Source organism: Elephantulus edwardii, unplaced genomic scaffold (assembly GCF_000299155.1).
Source record: "Elephantulus edwardii isolate Elephantulus edwardi_28Jun2011 unplaced genomic scaffold, EleEdw1.0 scaffold00362, whole genome shotgun sequence".
NCBI lineage: Eukaryota > Metazoa > Chordata > Mammalia > Macroscelidea > Macroscelididae > Elephantulus > Elephantulus edwardii.
In genome coordinates this window covers 431,806-448,487 of record NW_006400112.1, presented here as the reverse complement: position 1 = coordinate 448,487, position 16,682 = coordinate 431,806, and the positions used below count along the sequence as shown (strand labels likewise).

Genomic DNA, 16,682 nt, shown 5'->3' with positions numbered 1-16,682 from the left:
TATATATTTTAAAATTGGTTTGCTTACAGTTTGTATACCTTTTATTTCATACTATTCGTCATTCACATTGTGTTTCATACACACACAGTCATGCATTATGTTTTCTAAAATTAATCATTTGACCTTGCCTTTCATTACCCTGTCTTTGCACCCAGATCCTTCCCATTTCCTTGCCTCCCCTCCCTCACCCACCAAACTTTGTAACCCTGTGGTTTAACCCTTACCCATCTTCAACCCTCCCCTCCCTCGGTTTCCATACATGTTTTACTAGTTATCCTTCTTTTTTTACAATAATGATAGTACGCAGTATTTGTTCTTATGAGACTTATGATGTACTTATGAGCTGATTGTCTCATCAGCAGTGCTCTTAAGGGACTATGAGATAGAGAAAGAAAGGAAAGAAGAGGAAAGAACACCATGGAGGGTCAGAGGAAGGTGGAGGATGCCTAACTCTGGGGTGGGCAACAGCACTGCAGACCAATGAGCTCATGGATAAAGGCTGCCTGGGCTCCTCCCTGGAGTGAGAAGGGGCTGGACATGCTGCTTTGCATTTGCACAGGGCATAGGAACCACAGGGGAAGCTCAGAGTGGGGTGGGGGGACCATTACTGGACTCTCAGCCCCATCTTCCACTCAAAGTAAGAAAAGGTCTTTCTTCTAGTTTGGCTTGAATATCTCTGATAGTAGGGGGTACTCTTTTCTCATAGGCAGCCTACTACAGGAAAGTCCACCTTGCTTGGAATCTCTGAGGTGGAGATGGATCATCAATTCTCAGCACATGGATGGATAGATACAGCCACAGGCTGGAACCTGCTAAGTTATTCTTGCCCACAAGCCAATTAGGGGCTCCAAGCTGTGGCAGAGAGGAGTAGCATCTACCTGAAGCCCCAGCTTAGTGGTCTCACATCACAAAGAGAGGTCTCCACTGAAGTACTCACTGCATGTCACTCCTTGTCAGGGAGTTAGATCTTTCCTTTTCTCCCTATGCTTTCTTTCTCTCTCCTTCTCTCCCCTTCATTTCCCTCCCTCCCTGCCCCTCCCCTTCTTCTTTTTTCTCCTCTTTCTTTTGCTCCCTCCTTCCTTCTTTTCTTCTCTCTCCCCTACTTTCCTTTTTCTTATTCTTTTTTTATCACTTCTATACCCTTGGTACTCTGAGAATTTGTTATCTTTTCAGTTTGCCCAGTAGGTTGGAAAGCCTCAAAGTAAAGCCCACCATAATGATATGGATGGGGTAAGACATTCACCTAGTAGAGAGCCTTAATTTGCTCCTATGGCAAAACTCCAAATGATAAGAAACAGGAGCAAATATTCAATAATAATGGGAACAAGGTGCACCTGATCCGGGCTATAGTCTTCGCAGTTATGTGCTATGCATCAGAGAGTTGGACAGTGAATAGGGCTGATAGAAAGAGGATTGATGCCTTTGAGCTGTGGTTCTGGAGAAGAGTGTTGAATATACCACGGACTGCTAGGAGAACAAACAGGTTTGTCCTGGAGAGGGTGAAGCCAGAGTGTTCCCTGGAGTCAAGGATTCTGAAGCTTCGTCTGACATATTTTGGGCATGTTGCAAGGAGGGACTGGTCCTTGGAAAGGGACATTATGTTTGGCAGAGTGGAGAGGAAGCGAAGGAGAGGAAGACCTTTGGTGAGATGAATCAATTATGTGACTGGAGCGGTGGGAATAAGTGCGTTTGAGATGGCGAGGTTGACACAGGATAGAACAGCATTTAGAGCTCTTGTACATAGGGTCGCTATGGGTCGCAAGCAACTTAATGGCACATAACAACAATAACAACAACAACAATGGGAACAATCTCCAATAATAATGTAAACATGGAATATACAAAGTGTTACTCTAGAAAAGTCGTGAGTTGTAAAAAAATGAAATGAAATGCAAAATGATTAATATCCTAGGTATGAGAGACTGAGATAGCTTGATATTAGTTATTTTGAATTAGACAATTGCATGATCTGAAATGACAGATTGAAGATGAATTATGAAGTATTCATTGTCAAAAAGAGCTATCCTAAAGAACAATGGTATGAGTGATAGGATACCTTCCTTGAACATACAAGGAAGTCCTATTAATACAATCATTATTCAAATATGTGCACCAAACATGAAAGCCAAAGATAAAGAAACTGAGGCTTTTAAATAATTTTTATTATTACTAGTTTGTTTTTGTAAGCAGAGTGGCATCCACTTCCTAAACAACATGTCTCCAGAAACTCTATGAACTTTGATAAATGTAGATAGCTGTAGAGGGGCTTCAGGACTTTTGTACATATGGTTGCTATGAGTCATGCTCGACTCGAAGGCAGTCAACAACAACAACAAAAGTTTATTTACAAAATTTGAATACATTGTTTTCCAGAACAGATTCTTCCAATTTTCTTCACCGTGCCCCGTCAAACTGTACAACTTCATGAATAATCTCCCTTGCCAGCACATCCTCATCTCTCTGCTTCTACCCTCCCCCTCCTTGGATCCTTATACTTACTCTACAATAATGGTTTTATATAATATTTATCTTGTGGGACTGACTTAGTTCACTTAGCATAATGCTCTCTAGTCCCTTCCAAGTTAGGTAATAATTTACAAAATCATTGCTCCCGCTTGCTGCATAGTATTCCATTGTGTGAATGTACCATAAATTTCTCAATCTATTCATTTGTGGTTGGACATCTGGGCTTTTCCCATGTTCTTGAGATGGTGAATAATGCTGCTATGAACACTGGTGTACACGTCTCCGTTTGTGCCTCAGTTCTAGTTTTCTCAGGGTATATTCCAAGCAGTAAAATAGCTGGGTCATATGGAATTTCTATGTTCAGCTTTTTGAGGAAGCACCAAACTGCCTTCCACAACGGTTGTAACATTTTACAATCCCACCAACAATGTATAAGGGTTCCTTTCTCATAACATTCTCTTCAAAATTTATTGCTTGATGCCCTGTTAAACTTTGCCACTGTCACTGGAGTGAGATGTACTATCATCAGTTGGTTTTGATTTGCATCTCTCTTATTGCCAGTGATTTGGAGCATTTCTTCATGTGTCTATTTGTCTTTCAAATATCTTCCTCTGTCTTTCCTTGTCTTTTGTCAATTTTGCAACTGTTGTAGTCTGAAATTGAGCAAACATACAATTAAGATGCACTTATAGTAATTGGTCACTCAATATATAGAAGAGTATTTGGAAAAGATAATCTTGGTGAGAGAAATGAGGCTAGAGATGACATGATAGAATTTTGCACAATGAATTACTCTTTGCAAATACTTTTTATTAAAAAACCCAACCTATATATGGTGATTTTATATATATATAGACATCACCTGATGGACTACACAGGAATCAGACTGAATGCAACTATGGAAAGAAAGAGTGGAGAAGCTAAATATCAGTAATCAAAAGCAGGCTAGAGGCTGACTGTGGAACAAACAATAAATGACTCATAAGCAAGTTCACATTAAAGTTAAAGAAAATGAAAGCTTTTTCACATGAAACAAAATTATGACTGAGGGTGGCACACCTGAATTTAAAAACCATCTTAGGAAAAGATTTGACACACTGGACACTAATAATAAAAACCCACTAGACACTAATAATCAAAACCAGATGAGTTATGGAATGAATTAAGGACATCATCCATGAAGAGAATAAAACGTTGTTAGAAAGACAAGGAGGAAAGGAAAGACCAAAATGGATGTCAGAAGAGAATCTAAAACTTGCACTGGAGTGAAAAGATGCCAAAACAAGGGGAAGGAATGCTGAAGTAAGAGAGTTTAACAGATGATTTCAAAGGGCAGCTCGAAAAAGATAAAACAAAATATTACAATAAAATGTTCAAGGAGCTTGAGGTAGGCAACAAAAAGGAAAGAGCTCACTCAGCATGTATCAAGCTGAAGGAACAGAATAACAAATTCAAGCTTCAAGTTGCAATATTGAAGGATTCTACAGGCAAAATCTTGGATGATGCAGGAAGCAAAAAAACAGAGTCACTGTACCAAAAGGATCTAGTTGACACTGGACCATTTCAGGATGTAGCATATGCTCAAGAACAAATAATACTGAAAGGAGAAGCACTGAATGCGCTGGCAAAAACCAAGGTCCCAAAAATTAACAGAATACCAACTGAAGTACTTCAGGAAAAAGATGCAAGCCTAGATATACTTATCAGGCTCTGTTAACAAATATGGAAGACAGCTACCTGGCTAACTGACTTGAAGTGATCAATATTTGTCCTCATTCCCAAAAACACCATCCAAAAGAATGTAGAAATTATCTTTAACTTCACATTCAAATAAAATCTTGCTGAAGATTATTAAATAACAGCTGGAACATTGACAGGGAACTGCCAGAACAAGTGGGATTCAGAAAAGGCATGGCATAAGGGATATTATTGCTGAGATCAGATGACTCTTGGTTGAAACCAGAAAATATAAAAAAGAAGTTTACTTTTGTTTTATTGACTATGCTAAAGCATTTGTCTGTGTGAATCATAACAAAGTATGGCTAATATTGAGAAGACTGTGAATCCCCGAACACTTAAATGTGCTTATGTGAAGTGTATACATAGACCAATCTCCTCACATGAGATTTACTGTCCCTGAGAACCTGCTGAAGGGTCAGATATGGATTAGTTCTGAATCAACAGTACACACAACAAGAACAACAACACACATAGACCAAGATGCAGTCAGTCGTCTAAAGAGAACAACAGAACAGTGTATGACTTTAAGTCATAAAAGAAAGTAAAAAAAAAATCATGGTTTTGGTATCTTTTCTTCATACTCATTAAATCTGTAAACTGAGCAAGTAATTAGAGAAACTCAATTACATGATAAATAATGTAGCATCAGGATTGGAGTAAGACTCACCAACAATCTGCTTTACTCAGATGCTACAACTTTGCTTGCAGAAAACACAGATGACTTGAAACACCTGCTGTAAAAGATCAAAAACTATAACCACCAATATATCTCAACATCAAGACCAAATATTCACCACTGGACCAATAGGCAGCATCATGGTAGGTGGAGAAAATATTGAAGTTATCAACTATTTAGTTTTACTTATATCCACAATTGATACCAGGGGTATCACAGTTAAGAAAATCAAAAGACATCTTACCATTGGGGAAAACTTGCTGTCAAGGACCTATCCAAAATATTAAAGAGCAAGTTTAAAGACTGAGGTACACCTTATCCAAGCCATACTCTTTTCTGCTACTTGCTTTGCATCTGAAAGCTGGACAATGAATAAGAAGAATTGATGTCTTTGAACTTTGGTATTGGAGACGAGTGGTAAATATCTGATGGGCTATCAAAAGAACAAACATATGTCTTGGAAAATGTGCAGCCAGAGTGCTCCTTGGAGGCAAAGATGATGCAGCTTCTTCTTACACATTTGAGTATATTGCTAGGATAGGCTATTCCTTCAAAAGGGACATCATGCTTGGAAAGGTGTAGGGAGGGCAAAAAAGACCTTCAGTCAGAAGGATTGACACAGTGATTGAAGCAATGAACTTGAAGGTGTCAGAAATTGAAAGGATAACAGTTCTTCATAGGGCTGCTATGAGTCATACCCGATTTGATGGCACCTAACAACAATGACAGGGGGTTCTGGATTTGCTGCCCTAGGGCTCAGCAATCACTTTTTTTAAATTTATTTATTTATTTTTAGCAATCACACTCTTATGAAGGGCTACACAATCTCAACCTCTTGAAGATGTTTGATACTACAAACTCAACTAGACATAGTAGGCAGCAGAATCTGTGGCCAATTCTGTGTCCTTGAGCCTCAGTTTTTCATCTTTAAAAGAAAAATAACATTAACATTTATGGATCCATTTATTAGGTGTCATGCTAAGTGTTCTAAATATTTATTTGTTCCTTATTATTCAAATGAGGGGAACATGAAGGAATCAGTCATTTAATGGATAAACAACAGAGGTTCAGTAAGGGTGTTTGACTTGCTCTAAATCATACAGGGGGAGAGCCAAAATGTGGACTCATGTTTATGTAATCCCATCCTGTGGGCTTTGCATAGAATCAAATCTGCCCCCAACAAAAAGGTTATTAGTCAAGTAGTTAGCACCTTCACTGCTAATCTAAAGGTTAGAGGCTCAAGTCCACCCAGAGGCACTTTTGAAGAAAGTCCTTGTGATCTATTTTTTTAAAAGAGCCATTGAAAACCCTACAGAGCAGATCTACCCAGAAATAAATTGGAGTTGAGAACCCATGGTAACTGGTTTGGTTTTGGCTTTGTGAAGTGTAACATTGTAAAAACGTAAGTCATTGCTTAATTGTTTTGAGCCTTGTTTCTCCAAGACATAAAGACTGATCTTATTAAACAGACAGATCTCTCCATGAATATTTTGGAAATCACAGGTCCCTGGCCAAGTACATCTGCAGGACACTCTTGCCTCCTCAGGAAGGTAGGGATGACCCTGAAGGGGAGGGCTTAGGGAAAGGTCTCTAGTCCGAGTCTCTCTCCTGGCTTTCTGTTCCACATAAACACATCTCAAGCTGTCTGGAGAGGTGACTTTTCATGCTTGTCTCTGTCATCTAGTGCTGCTATAATAGAAATAGAAATGGGCAACTTAAGCAAATAGGTATCTGTTCTAATAGGTCGGATTATACAGAAGTGTAAATTCACTAGAGCACTGGCTCTAGGTTTTCTCTTTGTGTCAGTTCTAGGGTAAGGTCCTTGTTATCAATATTCCCCATGGCTTAGGAGTTTCTCAGCACAGGGACCTTGGATCCAAAGCACATGTCCCACTCCAACATTTCTTCCTTGCTCTTAGTAGGTCCTCCTGGTCACTGCCAGTTTGTTTGACTGTTTTTACACCTCAAAAATGATTACACAACTTGGGAGAGACTGGAAAGCACTATGCTGAGGGAACTAACTCAATTTCATAAGGACAAATACTGCATAAGACCATTATTGTAAAAATAGAAGGATAACTAGTAAAAAAATGTATGGAAGCCTGAGGTGGGAAAGGGTGGAAACAGAGGAGTGAGGATAGATAGGGGCAAAATCATAGGACTGCATAATCTGGTGGGTGGAGGAAGGAGAGCCAGTAAAAAAAAATGAGGAAGAATCAGCAGGAATCTGAAAAGACAGGATAATGGTGGGCATAGTTCAATGGTGATCAATTTTATAAAATGTTTGGGAAAGATTGTATAAAATATAATGTCAGTGAAAGAAAATGTGAAACACACACACACACACACACACACACACACACACACACACACACACTGCTCAAAAGATTTTAAAAAAGTGACTGACTTCAAATATAATCTGATGTTATTCTATTCCGCCTCATTAACATGCCTGGTAACTTAGCTCATTAACAACAGAGAGTTAAAACTTATAATACACAAAATACTGAGAGTCATGACCTAGAAAAAGTGACACACACACATTTTGATGGGTCTTAATGAAATCCTTAACAATTCTCTGCCTACTACAGTTAACCAGAGTTAGAAAACAAGGGGTGAATATGGAGGACTGAAGCACAGAGAAAAGCTGAAGGAAAGGCGGAGTAGTTGCTGAGGAGAAGACAACTAACATGCATTGGTTATCTATTTCCAAACAGACTTCAGAGTTAGGCTGTTGTTGTTGTTGTTACGTGCCGTGGAGTCGCTTGTGACTCATAGAGACCCTATGTACACAGCCCTGATCTCTGCTCTGTCCTAGGCCAATCGCACCGTCTCAGATACACCCATCCCGAATACCCCAATCACTGAACCAATCCACCTCATAGAGGGCCTTCTCCTCCTGCGCTGTACCTCCACCCTACCAAGGATCGGTCCCTCCTTACGATGTGTCCAAAGTATGTTAAACGGAGCCGCAGAATCCTTGCCTCCAAGGAGCCACCTGATTTGACCCTTTCCAGGATGAATCTGTTTGTTTTCCTAGCAGTCCATGGTACCCTCAATACTCTTCTCCAGCACCACAGCTCAAAGGCATCAATTATCCTTATATCCTCCCTAGTCATTGTCCAACTCTCTGATGCATAAAGAGAGACCATTGCTCTTCAGTACTTTGAAGAGGTTCCTAACAGCCGACTTTCCCATCGCAATACGTCTTTTCATTTCCTGGCTACTGGTGCCAAGAGTGTTGACTGTGGAGCCAAGCAAACTAAAGCTGTGAACAATCTCAATCTCTACACCATCCATCCTGATGCTGCCAATTGGTCCAGTGGTGCGAATCTTTGTCTTCTTGACATTGAGCCTCAATCCATATTGAAGGCTGCAGTCCTTGATCCTCTGCAGCAAGCGCTTCAGGTCCTCCTCAGTTTCAGTAAAACCTATGTACAGAGTTAGGCTACCTGGATCAAATCCAGTTTTGTACCACTGAGTAGCTATAGGATTCAGGCAAGTCTTAGAATATCATAGTTGTTCTGTTTCCTCCTCTATAAACCAGGCACATATGGCCCCTGCTGAAGTGGATGTGTGTGGCTTGAGTGGAGCCACATCTGATTCTGTTCTAGGTAGCACAGAATCTGATATCTGACCTGCTCACTGACCTCATGACCTCAAAGTGTCTACACTGGACATAATCGCCTTGCCCTCATTCTTGCTGTTGGAGGCATCAGTACCATTCAATCTCTCTTGTTAGGTGCCATTGAGTCAAATATAACTCATAGCGATCCTATGAAAAAAAGATCTGAACTCTATCCTATCCTATGCCATCCTCACAATCTATGATATACTTGATCCCTTTGGAGCAGTTACTGTCAATTTCTCTGATTGAAGGTCTTCATCTTTTTCACCATCCTTCCACCCTCCCAAGTATGGTGTCCCTCTCTAAGGAATACAATCCCTTTAGTAGGAGCAGATGTCATAACCTTGCTTACCGAAACTGAGGAGGACCTGAAGTGCTTGCTGCAGATGGCCAAGGATGGTAGTCTTCAATATGGATTGAAGCTCAACATTAAGAAGGCAAAGATTCTCACCACTGGGCCAATTTTCAGCATCATGAGAGATAGAGAAAAGACTGAGGTTGTTAACAATTACAGCTTGCTCGGCTCCATAATCAACACTTTTGGCACCAGCAATCAGGAAATCAAAAGATTTATCACACTGGAAAAATCTGCTGTCAGGAACATCTCCAGAGTACTGAAAAGCGGTGATGTCAGTCTAGAACTAAGGTGCCCCTGATTCAGGCCCGGGTCTTCACAATTACTTGATACGTACCAGAGATCTGGACAATTACTAAGGATGACAGAAGAAGAATTGATGCCTTTGAGTTGTGGTGCTGGAGAAGAGCCTTGAACATACCATGGACCATCAAGTAAACAAGTAAGTCTGTCTTAGAGAAGGTGAAATGAAGTTTCTCTTTGGAAGCGAGGATTCTGAAGCTTTGTCTCACATATTTTGGGCCTGTGGCCAAGAGAGACTGGTCCTTGGAGAAGTACATCATGCTTGGAAGAGTGGAGGGCCAGCACAGGAGAGGAAGACCACAGATGAGATGGATTGATACATTAACTGGGGCAATGGGAGTAGGTGTGTTGGAATCAGTGAGACTGGCTCAGGGCAGGGCAGGCTTCAGAGCTGTTGTACATAGGGTCACTATGAGTTGCAGGCAACTCGATGGCATATAACACAAGAAGGACTCTTCTGCATCTAACCAGCTCCCAAAGGTTGCTTATTTATCACAACCATCCTTCCAACCTTGCCTTAACCCAAACCCAGACTCACCTTCAGCAGTATCCCTGGATCTTTTCATCCCTGGGAAAATTCAGGGTTAAAGGAGAAATAATGTATCAAGGATAAATGCTTATAGCTTTATTGTATGAAAAACTTGTGCAAATAAGCAAGAAAAAAAAGGGACCCAATATGAGGTAAATGCAAATGTACGAGAGACATAAAAAAGTTGAGGATGATTAGTAATAGAAATAAGATAATTCTTAACAAAGAAATAAGTTGTACTCACTTTGAAAATATTACTCCACTAAGATAAAAACAATGAAGATCTACTTACCTATCTATGGAAAGACTCTACCTGAGTATTAGCTGTGGCAATGTCTAAGTTAACATGCTAACTGCTAACCACAAGGCTGGAGAGTCCAACGCACCAGAGCTGTCTGGCCAGGCATGAGGCATGCAGTAGTTGGCTTACATGCTTTCATGAATGTAGTTAATAGTAAGATGATTGTGGGGACCCCACAATGTACATAAATAAATATAAAACACAATGTACATGCCTGAAACACAATGTATATGCATGATTGTATGCAAACCAATAATAATATGTAATAAAAATAAATAGAAGGTCTGGCTTGCTATCTGCTCCCCAAAACCCAGGCACTGAAAATCCTAGGGAACACAGCTCTTCTTTGACACATAAGTAGAACTCCCTCAAAGTGCACTGGTATGTCTGGATGTGTGGAGGAATGACTGTCTTTACTGTCATTTCTATATTTCCTCCAGTAATTTTGCATTTATTTTATGGATGAACATTCTCTATTCCCTCTTCCTTTGGGGGCACAATTATTGTTTCATTGCCTATTACTCAACACTCTTTATACCTACCTGTCTAACTTCACCTCCTGGCCTCTCCCCTCACATTAGTTCCTCATTAAAATCAAACTCTTGATGGTCCTAGAACACAGACAAACAGTAGATAGCTTCACTTTTATCTTCCATAGCAGTTCTTGTGCTTTCTTGGGGAACAGCAAATATTCCATCCATCTTTGTATCCTTGAATTTACAGTTCCTGCCACCCGACCATATGCTTATTAAAACTCAGGGAGCTGCAGTGAAGCAAGCTTCCCTTTTGACATGTGTCAGATGTCATTGTTATGTGCCATCAAGTCACTTGAAACTCATAGTGACCCTATGTACAACAACTCAGAACCTTGCTCTATCTTGAGCCAGTTTCACTGTGGCTGACACATCTACCTCCATTGAACCAGTCACTGAGTTAATCCATCTCATCCAGGCCTTCCTTTCTTTCGCTGTGCCTCCACTCTCCCAAGCATGATATCTTTTTCCAAGAATGGGCCTCTCCTTGCATCAGTCCCAAAGTATGTTATATGGAGCTTCAAAATCCTCACATCCAAGGAGCAGCTTGGTTTCACCCTCTCTAGGCAAACACAGGTGTGTATTACTACTTTAATTCTTTAGATGAAGTAATCAAAGCTCAGTGAAATTAATTAATCTAGAATCACATAAATAAGAGGAAAAGCTTAGATATAAACACAGGCCACTCAAGGTACAGGAGAAGACCTAACATTAACCTTTAGCATCAGGCTCCAAGACACACTGCAGAGATGTCAATTTACTAGAGAACACAATGTGCTTCAGGAAGCAGTGGGAAGCAGTGAGGAGACAGTAGCTAACCTAACCGTAGTAAGGTGTTGCACTGTCAACCCAAAGGCATGGAGTTTGAATGTACCAGCTGCTTTGTGGGAGAAAGATGGGTAATACCCTCCCATATGATTTATAGCCTCAGGAAACCCACTAGAAGGTCAACTATGAGTCCATTACAACTTGATAGCACACACCACCACCAACAATAAACCAATTGCCATCAAGTTGACACCAACTTAAGACAGCCCCATGTGTGTCATAGTAGAATTGTGATCCATAGAGTTTTTAATGACAGAGTTTTCATATTACCAGGCCTTTTCACTGAGGTTATTTATAAAGATGCAAACCTCCAGTCTCCTTATTAGCAGCCTGGTCCATTAAAGTTTGTACCACCAGGGGCTCCTATGCAGTAAAAGTAATGAGTAATAAATCATCAAGATGTACCAGGCACACTTTAAGGACCTGAATATATATAAAAAACCCCTTATCTGGTAGGATTATTACTAATCACATTTTACAAGGCAAACAACTGATTTATGGATGAATTTAATTCCTTGCCCTGATCACACTGTAGCCTGTGGAATTATGATTTGGACACAGTCTGCTCACCTTCATAAGCAGCAACCTGAACTTAAGCTCTTTTGTCTGGGAAAAGGAAATGGACACAGGCTGTTGCACCAGGCCTGATGCATTTGTTCTTTAGTAAGAGCTGCCCTTCCACAGAGTAAAAGCACATCCCAGTTCTAGTGTCCTACCACTCACTTGGATCTCCCAGGACTCTGCTTTACCCTCTACCACATGGCTGACATCCTGGTCTTGTTTCTGTTAGAAGAAAAAGGCAGTGGAGATAGCAGTGGCCTACCAGACAGGAAGTATCAGAAAATGCCACTATGAATGGCACCTCCTATTGAGTTCACACCTCTGTTTCCTTACCTATAAAATGGGAGTGCTCAGAAAGGTGACCTGACAGAGCGCAGAAATTACTGAACAATATCACTACTATTACAAGCAAGCAAGATTCTGCTGAAAATTATCCAAAAATGACTGGAATAGCACCTCAACAGAGAATTGCCAGATGTGCAGGCTGGATTTAGAAGAGGTCCTGGTACTAGGAATATCATAGCTAATGTTAGAGGGATCTTGGCTGAAAGCAGAGAGTACTAGAGGAATGTCTATCTGTGTCTCATTGATTATGCAAAGGCATTTGTCTGTGTGGGTCACAACAAACTGTCGTTAACTTTAAGAAGAATGACAATTCCAGACATTTGATTGGACTCATGTAAAACTTATACTTGGACCAGGATGCAGTTGTCAGAACAGAGCAAGGAAACACTCTGGTTCAAAATTGAGAAAGGTGTACACCAGGGATATGTCCTAGCTCCATACCTTTTCAACCTATATGCAAAACAGATTATCCAGGAGGCTGGGCTCTATGAGGAAAAATGTGGCATCAGGATTGGAGAAAGGCTCATCAAAAGTCTGAATTATGCAGATGACACAACCCTCCTTACCATAACTGAGGAGGACCTGAAGTGCTTGCTGTAGAAGGTCAAGGACCGCAAGCTTCCATATGGATTAAAGCCCAACATCAAGAAAACAAAGATTCTCACCACTGGGCCAATTTGCAGCATTATGATAGATGGTGAAGAGACCGAGATTGTTAATATCTTTCATTTCCTTGGCTACACAATCAACAGTCTTGGGACCAGCAGCCACAAAAAGATGAATTGCATTGGGAAGTCTGCTTTCAGGGACCTCTCCAGAGTACTGAAGAGCAATGACATCAGTCTGGAGACTAAGGTGTGCCTGATCCAGGCCATAGTCTTTGCATTTACTTGCTATGTGTCAGAAAGCTGGACTGTGAATAGGGATGATAGAAAGAAAATTGATGCCTTGAGCTGGAGAAAAGTATTGAATATACCATGGACTGCCAGGAGAACAGACAGGTTCATCCTAGAGAGGGTGGAAGCAGGCTTCTCCTTGGTGGCAAGGATTCTGAGGCATCATCTGACACACTTCGGGCATGCTGCAAGGAGGGACCAGTGCTTAGAGAGGAACATAGTACTTGGAATGGTGGAGGGAACACAAAAGAAGAACCTCAATGAGATGGATCGATTCAGTGACTGGGGTAATGAAGGTGTTGTTGTTGTTGTTGTTGTTGTTATGTGCCGTCGAGTCGCCTGCGACTCATAGCGACCCTATGTACAACAGCCCTAACCTTGCTCTATTCTGTGCCAATCGCACTGTCTCTGACACTCCCATCCCAATTATCCCAGTCACTAAATCAATCCACCTCATAGAGGGCCTTCCTCTCCTGCGCTCTCCCTCCACCCTCCCAAGCATGATGTCCCTCTCTAAGGACCGGTCTCTCCTCACAACATGTCCAAAGTAAGTTAGACGGAGCCTCAGAATCCTTGCCTCCAAGGAGCCACCCGGTTTAACCCTCTCCAGGACAAATCTGTTTGTTTTCCTAGCAGTCCATGGTATTCTCAATACTCTTCTCCAGCACCACAGCTCAAAGTAGGTGTGTCAAAAACAATAAGGTTGGCATAGGATAGTGGATGCTTCAGGGCTTTTGTCCATAGGGTCTCTATGAGTTGCAAGTGACTCAAGGGCCCATAACAACAACAGTAAATTTGGTGTACTACTCAGATACTACTGAGGATTACCAGTCTGGGCATCATGCTATTTTACTACTTATTTTGTGAAATTGGAAGCATGAGTGACATCCACTTCCATAATAGCTTGCCTCCGGAAACCCTATGAACCTGGAGAGAGGATGAAAAACACACAAGTGTTGAGGACTTTTCTTTCATAGGGTTGCTATGAGTCGCCTATGACTTGACGGCACTTAACAACAACAACAAGATTTTGTGAAAACAGTAGCACCATCTGTGTACCTCCATGCCCAGACTACACTAGTAGGCTGGCTCAATGATCTATTCAACTCTAGTTGAGGCAGTACCCTGGCTAGACTTGCATCCCTCAAATTCATGACTTCCTGGAAGGGCTGAGTTAATGAGCATTAATTCTAAGTCAAGGTCAAGTTTAAATCTATATGAACACATAGTGCTTTTCTGTGCTGCCAAGGACACATCATACATGAAGATCAAATCTGGCCAGTTCTGGCACACATAGAACTCATTGAACCATTCCTGTACCTCTAAGGGGGTGGTACTGACATTTTAACATTTACCATTTTAACATTTTAATGACGGATTCAATTAAGTTACAGTACTTCAGTGACTGGTCTAAGATCACACTCATGCCAAGTGATTCTTAAGTGGCTTCCTCTAATCATGATGTTGCAGGATGAATCCCGTAGATGTCAGTACAGATGAAGAACTATCTATATGATCAGCTTGGGTCCCTTGGAACACTGGCTGGAGCAGGTCCCCAGTGAAAAATGGAGGGGGAGAGTGTGAAGGCTCTTTGTGGCAGTGATACTCCAGTTAAAAGCCACATTTCCTATACTTGATATCAAGCTGCATGGCCAGTGAGCAGGTGACAGATATGACTCAAGAACTCTGGCCTCATTTGGAGCTTGTTCCCTTCCAGCCATGAGGGAATCCTCAAATTGAGGAACTTTCTCCTGATTAATAGTCTTGTCTTCCATGAAGGCAGCAGGTGACCCTTACCTACAGTTTTAAGAACAGCACTCCACAATCATGCATTGCCACCACGACAGCAAGGTCTTCCCATCACTCTCCAGGGGTAGCCCAGCTCCAGATATGAAGCTGCTGAGACTGGTCCCTGGATGTGCCCTTGGAGTTTTTCAGTGAAGTCCTAGGGTCTCCGGGCAAGTCCTATGCCTGGGTAATAATTTAAGGCATGGGGAAGGAGAAAGGATTTGGCTGAGGCAAGGAAGGCTTTGGTGCCTCCACTACTCTGGAACCTCTCCTACTCCCGACTCCAACAGTCTTAACACTTCCTGCTGGTGCTGGGGGCACAGTCCAGCAGGGTCCAAGGCATTTGTCAGTTTTTCCCCCACTGAAAAAAAAACGAACTGCTCCATTTAATGGAAGCTGTCTTACCCTCCTTACCTCTCAAGAGCCCACACAACAGACTCCTGGAGAGTGGACGCCCTGGAGCTACTGCAGCCCTTTTGGGCCATCACCAGCCTGACTGAGCCTTAGCAACTGGCATCTGAGAGGTTTCTCTCTAGCAGTGTGCTGCCTTAAGAGGTCTGGGAGGCCCTCGGAGACAGGAACTCTGGATCACTTTGGGGTCCCCATAGCAGGTTCTGAGCTCCATGAAGAGGGGTTAATAAAGGAGTAAGTGAAGAGAAAGGCAAGGTAAAGCAGGAGTCGGAGAACAGACCTGTGAGGGAGGGTCGTAAGGAGGAGGGGGCCTTGCAGTCTCCTTCCACTTACCCAGCCGGGCCCGGAAGCTGTGCACCGTGTTGCCCCCTCCGGGCTGGTGTCCCTTCTCGTTGTACTTCTCATAGAGCCTGAACATGTGGACAGCGACCATGTCCTGGACACTGGGGTCCAGCCCTGATGCTGCATCTCCTGGGTAAAATTGAGGGTCTTTTCCCATCGCCACAGCTTGAGAGGCTGCAGCTGGCACAGGCTAGGCGGGGACCCCTTGTCTGCTGCAGGCCTCCTGGAGCCCTAGTAGAAGCAGCAGCAGTAAAAGCAGTTGGGGTCCCCAACCTAAGGTGGTCTGAGCTGGCTCACTGGTCATGGTGAGGTGGTGGTGGAGACAGACTGGAGCACAGAAGCAAGGAAAGCGTGGACGCTGAGTAGCCAAGGACCCAGCCCCCGTTAGGAGGGAGGGCGCTCAGAGCGAAGGGCACTGGCAGGAGCGAGGGCGCGCGGGTCGTGAGAAGGGCGCAACACATCGACGAGCAGAGCGAGCGGCGCCTGCAAATTCTTGCCGCTGAGGAGAAGCCACGCTGCCTGCGGACTAAAGCCGCGAAACTTCACCAGTAGTGCGAGCCGGCCTGAGGCTTCGGGAGGAGTGGCAGGCAGGGCAGTTGGTGGCACCTTCGGAGTCTGGGGGCCTGAGCTGCGCACTGCAACACCTCAGGGCCGCCGCCAAGTTGTCGCAGGCGGGGCTGCAGCGACGAGCCTGTGTGTGGCGACGTGCGCGCGCGCGCGCCTCGAGGGGGCGTGGGGCGCGCTCCGCGAGCAATGCTGAAAGCAGAGGGCGGAGAGCTAGGCTAGGGATGTTGGCGTCTGTCCGCCTGGAGTTGACTAAGCGTGGATGGACCCTTTTGTGGGGGTACTCTTTACATTTTTTTTTTTGAGGCGGGGTATTCTGGGGATAGTATGTAGTGGCAAGATGACAGCTCCCCCTTGAGGAGACCAAAGCGTATTTGTATGCGTCCTGTTGGCTCGGAACCTTCATGTATCTGAAA

At 42.9% G+C, this 16,682-nt stretch overlaps 1 protein-coding gene across 1 annotated transcript in view; it reads right to left on the bottom strand.

Annotated features, from left to right (window-relative positions):
• Positions 1-16,006, bottom strand: part of GDF10 (growth differentiation factor 10) — a 22,326-nt gene extending 6,320 nt beyond the window's left edge. The window contains 1 exon segment of the mRNA XM_006902050.1: positions 15,694-16,006. Coding sequence (XP_006902112.1) covers positions 15,694-16,006 — 313 coding nt within the window.
• Between the last annotated feature and the right edge of the window lie 676 nt (positions 16,007-16,682).